The 10676-nt window shown below is 35.8% G+C and overlaps 1 protein-coding gene across 1 annotated transcript in view; it reads right to left on the reverse strand.

Moving 5' to 3' along the window:
• Positions 1 to 6224: 6224 nt before the first annotated feature.
• LOC126752774 (uncharacterized) overlaps positions 6225 to 10676 on the reverse strand; it is a 24742-nt gene continuing 20290 nt past the window's right edge. Inside the window, exon 3 of the mRNA XM_050463753.1 lies at positions 6225 to 7835. Within this exon, the coding sequence (XP_050319710.1) occupies positions 7618 to 7788 (171 nt within the window). The 5' untranslated portion in view covers positions 7789 to 7835 and the 3' untranslated portion in view covers positions 6225 to 7617. The remainder of the gene's footprint in view (positions 7836 to 10676) is intronic.

Here is a 10676-nt window from a genome sequence, read left to right on the forward strand (position 1 = left end):
CTATGCCAACAAGCCAGCAACGATTGATGAACTTCGTACGAATATCGAATGTGAAATTGCAGCAGTATCGACCGATTTATGCTTGAAAACCGTCGAAAATTGGGTTTAGCGTCTGGACTTCTGCAAGCGTGCCTGTGGTGGCCATGCAAAAGAAATCGACTTCCATACATAATGGCATCGAATGTACTTTCACAGGAATAAAGAATTTCATTGGTATCCCGAACCGGTTTTGTTTTATTAAAAAAACAATGAAAAAATTGAAAAAAACCGTTACATTCAAGTATTCGATATACGACTTCTTCAGGCAATTTTTGAAAAAAATTCAATTCTCCATTATCCTTATCCCTATCCCTATAATATTATAAATGCGAATGTAAGTTTGTTTGTTACGCTTTCACGTAAAAACTACTTAAGCGATCATCATGAAACTTTGTACATATACTCTTGAAGGTATTGGAAGTAACATAGGGTACTTCATATTAAAAAAAAAAATTTACGAAAGATCAAAAAACTGTTGTCAAAAAACCGTCAAATTTAGCTACTTTAACGCCATCTAGCATTACAGTAATGAAGTTTCAACCCTGAATACTGTAATACCGTCCGGTGACGACAATATCTGATTCAATTGAATATAGTTTCAACTGTTTCTAATTTTTTTATATTATATATATATATTATATATTTTAAGGTGTTGAAACTTCATTGTTTGTAGTAATTTTTAAAAATTGTTGATCTCAGCCAAGCAATAAAATTTAGTATCATATTGACTCATTTCTATTATAATACCCTTACCCTATATCTCTCATACTTATTTAATGGCCGCGGGTAAAAAGCTAGTTTTCTATATTATAGTTTCAGTTTTATCTCTGGTTTCATTTTCTCCAACTTTTTTGTCTTACATTGACTTTACTTAAAATGTTCCCTTTAACCCCCCTGCAATCAAAAAAATAATTACACAAATCATCATTCACAGTCGAACTGTCATCGTAACCGGTTGCTTTTCGCTCTGTGCTTATTGAGTTTGTTAAAACGGTATAACGGTTTGTTCTGCGTTTATATTACGCTCGTGCTTTGTTTGTGAATTAATTTTTTATCGTTTTATATCTTTTCAATCACTTAATTTCTTAATTTGTTAAACTAAAATTCGCGTTTACTATGGCCCCTGGGGCCACCAAATTAGGGGATAATAGGTTTTCCCTATTATCTCCAATAATGAAAAAGAAAAGAAAAAAACCAAATCCGATCCCGTTAGACCAATTTCCAAAATTACCAGTCTCAAACACGGATGATCCAAAATTTTTGGTCATGTCATCGCTGGACGACAACAAGCCACTTAATTCGTTATCATGCTTCGCTACGTATAAAGGTATTCAAGCAATCAGTAAGTAAGTAAAGTTACTGAGCTACGTGATGGTAGCCTACTGCTCTTTGTAAATAACAACAAAACAGCTAGCAAATTTCTTTCTGCAAAAATTTTACCTGGCGGAGGTCATATCAATGTCAAGCTTCATAATACTTTGAATACGGTTAAAGGCACCATATACGCCCCATTCCTGAATAACTTATCAGAAGAAGATATTGTTGATGGTCTTAAGGAGCAGGGTGTTTCTGCTGTACATAAGTTTTCACGAATTGCTGACGGCTCCCGTAATCCTACGGGTGTAGTTTTATTAACTTTTGATAAATACAAACTTCCTGAAAGAATTGATGTTGCCTGGAGGAACCTCACTGTCCGTCCGTATTACCCTAATCCTATGCGTTGTAAGCAATGTCAATTAATTGGCCACACAGCAAAATACTGCCGTAATTCACCTTCTTGTGTCTCATGCAACCTCCCTTCCGATCATACCCCACCTACTGAATGTAAGAGAATAATGTGTGCAAATTGCTCGGGCGACCACCCGGCATCATCTAATACTTGCCCTAAATATCAACAATCCAAAGAAATATTAAAAATTAAAACTATTTATAAATGTAGTATGCGTGAAGCTGTTACCAAGTATAAAATTCAATTTTCTCATACAACTTCTAATGCAAACTCTTTTGCCTCTATAGCTAAAATTTCTAACAATACTAATCAAATCAATAATGAAACAACACCTAATAACAAATCCAACAATCCTACCAAAACTAATCTAACAACAACTACAGACATCAATTCATCTAAACAATCCCTTCCAACCCATCCTACCTCCTCTTCTGTCACTTCTCCTTCCCCTCTCTTTCCCCCTTTATCCATCTCTGACTCTCCTCTCAATATCCTTTCCTCCTGTCCTATCACACCCTCCCCCACCCTCTCCTGCTCGCAAGATCCTCTTGCATTACCCAATTTTCCTTCTTACAATGAAGACATTTAGTTTAAATAAAATATTCGTAGCTTAACTTTTTTCTTTTATAAGTTTACATATGATATGATTACACTTCTTCAATGGAACATTAACGGTTATGTTAATAATTATATTAACTTAGAGTTACTTATGGGATCGTACAATCCATCTATTATCCTGTTGAATGAAACTCACCTATCTTATAATGCCTCAGCTTTTACCCCTAGGGCTTATGTGGGATATTTTATTAATCTCCCACATAACACCACCAACAAGCAGGGAGTTGCCATCCTAGTTAAAAGAAATCTACCTCACGTATTACTTCCCATACCCCTTTCAATTTCTTCTTCTGTAGCTATTGAGATCCTCGCCCCCTATAAAATTTCAATCATCTGTGCTTATTCCCCTCCTGATCAATCATTTTCTACTACTGAATTTTTAAATCTTAAAAAAAATCCTTTTATCTTGTGTGGTGACTTCAATGCTTGGAGTCCCCTTTGGGGCTCTGCTTCGGCTAACTCCAAGGGACGTAGCATTGAGGATGCCTTACTAAGATCCAACTGCATTGTTTTAAATGATGGTTCCCCCACCCATTTTTCCACTCACTCTACCTTCACTAATATTGATCTTTCCATATGTTCTGCCTCCCTCTCCTCAAAAATATCCTGGTGTTGTATTGATGATCTCCATGGCAGTGATCATTTTCCCATCCTTTCCAAAATATCTACTTCTCGCCCTCATTCATTTTTTAAGCCCAGGATTCGGTTTAAAACTGATTCGGCTGATTGGGATAGGTTTGAAGAAGCCTGTTTTTCACATTCACGTTATTTCCCCTTTTCTTCCAATATAAATCAAGAGGCTTCTAGAATCCAAAAAATTATACGTTCTGCTTCTAACTATTCTTTTCCCCTTTCTTCTTCTAAACCAGTCAAGCTTGCTCCTCTTTGGTGGAATAATGAGCTTTCTGCACTAAGAAATCTGAAACAGATCGCATGGCATCAATTTAAACGTTTCCGTTCTAGTGCAAACTTAATAGCTTACAAAAAATCCAATGCACTTTTTCGCCATAAAGCTAAGGCTGCTAAGGTTCATTGTTTCCAAGAATTTACGAATAATATCACTTCTTCTTCGGATTCTAGAAAAATCTGGACTGATATGAAAAGACTAGCTGGTTTATCACCTTCTTTTCCTATCACTTATTTAAATACTCCTCGGGGCACTCTACTATATCCCAAAGATATAGCCTTAGAGTTTGCCACCCACTTTTCCAATATTTCTTTGGACTCCAATTTCTCTTCTGATTTTTCCTCTAGTAAACTTTCTTCTCTTTGCTCTCCTTACCTTCCTCCTTCCACCTTATCTCAATCAGCTGAATATTTAGATGCCGATATATCTGAACTTGATTTTAATTTAGCCCTCTCGTCAGTCAAGGGCAAAACTCCTGGCATTGATAAAATCTCTTACCTTATCATCAAGCACCTTCCTCCATTCCTTATATCCCGTCTAGTCAAACTTTACAATAGTATTTTTCTCAGTGGCAACTACCCTGTCCTCTGGAAGACTAGCGCGATTATTCCTATTTTAAAACCTGGTAAACCTCCTGGTGTGGTCAGCAGTTATCGTCCCATTTCCCTTCTTCCTTGCCTTGGTAAATTGATTGAAAAGATTATTGCTACTAGACTCGCCTGGTATGCTCAATCTAATAATCTCATTTCGCACAACCAAGTTGCGTTCAAGAGGGGGCAGGGTACGTTGGATGCTCTCCTGCACCTTGATCACTTTATCTCTGATACTCTGTCCCACAAAAATCATGTTTCTATTCTTTCTTTAGATTTCCTAAAAGCATTTGACAGGATTGGGATTCATGTAGTGTTAAGACAGCTTAGTAGGTGGAGAGTGGGTTCTCGTATTTTTAACTTTGTCAAATCTTTCCTATCCAACCGTAAATTAAGTGTTATCATATCCAATGTTTCATCCTCTGTTCTACCATTAGATAATGGTACCCCACAAGGGTCACCGCTCTCGGTGATCCTATTTACTATTGCATTTGATGAAATCAGTACCATTCTATCAGATTTTGTTACTATCCGGCATCAGATTTATGCTGATGATTTAATTTTATTCTCAAAAACTTCAAATTTGACTTCAGTAACAATTACTTTCTCTGAAATTTTATTGCGTCTTTCTCGTTGGTCCTCTACTTCAGGCACATCAATATCTTTTCCTAAATCGAAACTTTTTCATATTTGTAAAAAACATCAATGTACTATCCCAACGCTCACATTTGATAATACAAACATTTTGTGTACAGATAGTATTAAGTTCCTTGGTATTGTATTAGACTCTAAGTATACATTTAAGAAACATTGTCAGTATATAAGAAAAAGACTTTTTGTTAATTTAAATATTATTAAATACCTCTCATGTAAGCGCTCACTCATCGGCTCGGCTTTACTGGTCAACGTCACTAAAGCCCTCATCTCATCTGTAATTAATTATGGCTTGGAAATTTATGGACATCATTCTAAGAATCATCTAAAGATGCTTGCTGCGCCCTATCATTCTTCAGTTCGTTGTTCTCTTCGAGTGTTTCCAACATCGCCAATTAAAAACATACTGACGGAAGCTGGCCTACCTTCTCTAAAAGATGCAGTGGAAGATAGCTTAAATAAGCTTTATTCAAAACTCATACTCAGCACGAACTTTACTATAAAAAAGGACTTTCAATCATCCCTTTGCAGAAAGAGGTCTCCTAAAATACCGTCTTCTATTTTTAAAAGTGCTTTGTTTGCTAAAACCAATGAGTTGCCGCTTAAAATATTGCTGCCTTGCAGTAAATATATTCCACCGTGGAAAGTAAATGAATCTTCTTTCATTAGTGATCTTACTTTTCTTCGCAAATCCATCACTCCAAGCACTGTGTATAAATATCGATTTTTGGAATTATCTGCGCACTTCAAATCTTTTGGTTGGCAGTTTATATATACTGATGGCTCCAAATCGTCGCATACATCTTTTGCTGTAGTTGATGATAACCAACAAAGAATATCGTATGGTTTATTATTTCCATTTTGTTCAATTTTTACCGCTGAAGCTACGGGTATTCTCAAAGCTGTCCAGTATGCCCAACAAAACCTTGGTAAATTCATCATCTGTACAGATAGTCTATCGTGTTTTCAAGCTTTAAAAAACCGCAGTAACTACAATGACGTCATTATTGGCATTAGATCGCTGTTGTTTTCGTTAGCACATAGACTAAAAATAATGTGGATACCCGGTCACTCTGGAATCATTGGAAATACTTTTGCGGACTCGGTGGCTAAGGAGGTGTGCATCACTCCAACAACTACATCTGCCTTGTTTGTTAAGAGTGATATAAAACGGCTTATTATTCAACAAAGATCCACTAAATTGGCGCTTGATTGGATGAATTACAGACACCACTACTCTAAAATAAATTCAAATCGTATCAAACCATCCTTTCCGTCATCGCTTTCATCTAATTATATCATTCCATATATCAGACTTCGCATTGGCCACTCCATTATCACACACGCTCACATACTAAATGGCACTCAGATCAACCAATGCCCATTTTGTGATTCAGATTTAAATCTATTGCATCTTCTGCAACATTGTCCAGCACTTCAAACTCATAGACTGTCAAACTTCAATAATACTGATCCAATAATTTTATTGATGGATCCCTCAAGCAACAACATTTCGAAAATCTACAACTTTTTGAAAGACAGCGACCTTCTTCGACGCATATAACATAACCAGTCGGCCGATAGCCCATGATGCTAGTGCTGCGTATTTTCTTAAGTTTGTATAATAATTGTATTATTATGTAAGCTTTTATAAAATAAAATAAAAAAAAAAAATTACACAAATAAATAATTGCTTCCAGATTCATGCATTTCTTTATTGTTTCCAAGGTAATTTGTATCGAACATTAAACGCTTTTTGAAGCCAGTTTTTTATTTAGTTTTTTTTCATTTTTTATTTTTAATAATTCAGGTCAATTCGATAAACTCTTTGACTTAGGCTAAGATGCAATTAAAAGCTAAAATTAGTCGGCAAAATCTCATGAGATGAGATGCAAAGTTATATTATATGGTATATTATATTTATATATATGTGTAAGTATATATATTTTACTCCATTCTTTGACTGGATTTAGTACATACTTGTGTACATATGTACCTTTATTGACCTTGTGACATTTCATTCCCGTTATAATATGTAATGCTTGTGTTTCAGTACTCGCTCGTGCGCGGGCGCTCGTCACAATCGGCGACGTTTGTGCTATTTCATATTGCATTTTGGTTAACATTTGAGGTTAGTTCATGTGTCTACATACATACATAGGTATGTGTTCAATATATGTTTTAATTAAATGGCAACTTTGGACTAAATGCTTTGTGTTATCTTCAGTAAATCTATTGCTTGCTGTTTGCATATTTCTTAGAAACATTACTAGTGGAGTAAATTAAACTATTTTTTGTGAACTTTAACTGTTTAGTGGGACTAGTTATGCTTTGTTAACTTGTGGGTGTTTTATAGAGATTTCTATAAGGTTTAAATTATACGTAGAACTTCCTGTAGTAGTTCCCAGAGTTGTAGTTTTGTTTCAATTAATATTTTTTTTTTGTAAACGGTTGCTTAAAAACAGGAATTTCTACTAGATAACAGTAAAATATTTAATACACTAGGTGTAGTAGTTTTGAATTAATTAATTTTCCTTCTTTTCTTCGCAAACTAGTAACTACAAACTAATAAGCTTTCAGTAAGTGCTAGTTTGTGTTCAACAAGTTGTCGCTAATTCGAGAACATCGTATATTTTTTTAAAAATAAAGTTTTCATCCAACAATTAAGGTACAGAGAAGCGCTAGTATACACATATAGTATATTATTAATTTTAATAAAATATGTAAATATGTATTTTCTTTAAATCTGTTTTTTCTTTTCTTTCATAAATATTTTATTGTTTCGACCAATTTGACTACTAGTTATTTTTTAAGTTTAACGGTACTTCACTTTCAACATTGTTCACTACATTTTTCTTTTCTTTATTATTATTATTTTTTTTTTTTTTGTTTTTAATAATTCAATGGACTTTATGGTTATTGGCTTTGATAGGTTTGCGTTTGCACTATAAACTAATTGCATTTTTATGACTACGTATGTAATTGTTATTGTTTATGCAATATTATTCCCCCACACAAATGTTGTTGGCGCGCAGGCCACCAACAAATGGTTCTCACATGTTGTCCTTGCGGTGGCTTAATTACTCCGCACGGCAAAGCAACGAAGCAAATCGGAAGAGTCTCATCCAGCTGAAAAGTTTTGACTCGACGAAGTTCTCCTCCGCCTCGGAAGTGGTCATGCTGACCCGCGAAGAGCTCGACGATTTGCTGGCGCGTTTGTGTTGCTTAACGGCTGGTGAACCCATCTTCATTGATTGGTTTTGTGTGCGTTGCTTTGGTTAAGTTCGCTGGAGAAGATCTGGAATTATGAAGAAGACAAATTTTAGTTAAAAAAATAAGGTATTGTGGGCGATAGAGATCGTTATTTTCAAAAAACATATTTCAAAGAATTAAAATATGCTCCTGAGGATCATGATTGCATAAGTCTAAACGGCATTAGTAAACCAATGTAGATTCAATTCCCAAAACAGGTCCTACGTTACCGGAATTTATGCGGATTTTAGCCGGCCAAGGACCGATGTCTCCTTATTTGGGTAAGTACATTTTTTAGTACCTACGGCCTAAGAGTTTTCAGTGATAATTGTTTGTCACAAGCAAGTTCTTTTAATTGGAACAAATTATTCAAAGAGAATCAAGAACGCGTTGACCACGTCAACATAAACTGATGATCCAAACGCCAATAAAATAAAGGAATTGGTGCTTGAGATTCGGCGATTAGCAGGCAGAGATCTGACTGGCATCGTTAGAATATCGGAAGGATCAGGATCGGAAAACCATTTTGAAATATCATTTGGACCTAAGAAAGGTGAAAGCACGATTGGTTACAAAAAAAAGCGTCGCCTTAATGTCTGTGAAACAATGCTTTCCTACTAAAGGGATGCCATTAAACGTATTATTACCGGCAATGAGTCTTGGATCTAAGCTTACGACCCGGAAACAGACGATCAATCGGCCAAATAGCGTTGCAAAGGTGAGCCGAGACCGAAAAAACCACGTCAAAGCTGGTCAAAAATGAAAGTTTTCTAATATTATCGAGGTGTGGTGCACTCCGAAGTCCTTTAGACCAGCCAAACTGTCAAAAAGGAGTATTATTTGAGTATACTGCTGATATCGGACTACTATATCATAAAGCTGTCATACAAACTGATCAGTCAACCACGTTCCTGTAAAAAAAAAATGTTTAATTGAAAAAAAAAAAAAACAAAACCCCTGAACATTAGAACAACATACGAAACAAACAATTTAGAACTAGTCTACGCTCAACACCAACCGCCATCGCAACTGTATAGGGTTCACTACGTAAGTACATATGCTCAAGTACACACATTATAATACACTTGTTCTCGCGTGTGCACTTTCATTTCAATTGCACACTAATTGCCTCATTGACGTTATGACGGACGTGTCGCTATCACTCTAATGCATTGCAAGTGCAACGTCGGTGCAAAAGTACAGCAAATAAAACGAAAAAACTCATACGAATTCAAGTGCGATACCGAACGTCATTCCCGATTGCTTGTCAGCTGATAATTTTGTTATTGTTTCCTTTTCGTACCGTTGTGCAGCTGCTAATACTAGTATTGCAATGAAATCCAAAACTAGGTCAGTGCTAAATGATAAAAAATAAAGTGAAAAAGGCGAAGATTTCTAAACAACAAACTCATAAGAGTGGCCAAACATATATGTATGTATGTATATCAGCAAATAAATTTGAAGTTGACAATTTGAATTTAAATGGAAATTCGACAATTGTAATTTAAATTCCCCGGGTAAATGATATTCCAAAAAAATTTGCTAAGTTGGTAAGACTGCGATCTGTCAATCAGTAGTGCGTTGCTATTTTTATAATGAATAAAAATATCGAACAAAGAATTTGTCTCAAATTTTGTATTCGTAACCAAATATTGTGTACAAAGCCTTCAAAGACGATCGAGAGATCGTTAAAGACATGCCTCGTTCTGAACGACCTTCGACCCCTTCAACATATGAAACAAGTAAGGAAGGGCTAAGTTCGGGTGTCACCGAACATTTTATACTCTCGCATGATAAAGTGATAATGGAGATTTCATTATACGTCATTTACATATTTTTCAAATACCGTACTTTTGTAAAGTTTTATTCCGCTATCATCATTGGTTCCTAATGTACATATATACTCGTATTATACAGAAAAGGCATCAGATGGAATACAAAATAGCGTTATATTGGAAGAAGGCGTGGTTGTTAACAGATTTCACCCATATTTCGTACATGTCATCAGGGTGTTAAGAAAATATTACATACCAAATTTCATTGAAATCGGTCTAGTAGTTCCTGAGATATGGTTTTTGGTCTATAAGTGGGCGAGGCCACGAAAATCGTCAGGCATGTATTAGAGAGATGGCAAGAGAACTCGACATCTCTCGCGAGTCCGTTCGAATGATTTTAGTGGATATTTTGGGTATGAAACGCATTCTTTCTCAACACGTCCTGATAAAGCTGATTTTTTTCAAAAAGAGTAGCGTAAAAAGATCTCTTTGGACATGCTTTATTGTGCGAATTCCGATCCCACATTCATGGAGAGCATTATAACTGCCGATGAGATATGGGTTTATGAGTTTGACATGCAAACAAGTCAACAATCATCGGAATGGAGGAAAAAAAACCACCCGAAACCAGAAAAAGCACGCCAAAGCTGCTCATAAATCAAGTTGATGCCCTTTTTTTGATATTCGCGGTTTGATGCATCATGAATTTGTTCCGAAAGGACAGACTCCCAATATAGAGTTCTATTTGGCCGTATTGATGCGTTTACGCAAGAACAACCGTCGAAAACGGCCGAATTGTTGAAGAACAATTCATGGATTTTAAACGATGATAGTGCACATCGAATCGAGCTACGATCGCAACAGAATTTAAACTCAAAAACGCAATGAATACCATCGGTCAACCTCCATATACACCAGATTTGGCTTTGAGTAATTATTTTTTGTTCCTCAAACTGAAATTTCCGCTCAGTGGAACCCGTTTTTAGTTGATCGAAGAGATAAAACACAACTCGCTGAGGCAACTGAAGGCCATTCCATAAAGAGCTTACGAAAAGTATTTCGAGGACTGGAAAAATCGATGGCATAAGTGTATTACATTTGATGGGGATTAC

Source organism: Bactrocera neohumeralis, chromosome 3, assembly GCF_024586455.1.
Source record: "Bactrocera neohumeralis isolate Rockhampton chromosome 3, APGP_CSIRO_Bneo_wtdbg2-racon-allhic-juicebox.fasta_v2, whole genome shotgun sequence".
NCBI classification, from domain to species: Eukaryota; Metazoa; Arthropoda; class Insecta; order Diptera; family Tephritidae; genus Bactrocera; species Bactrocera neohumeralis.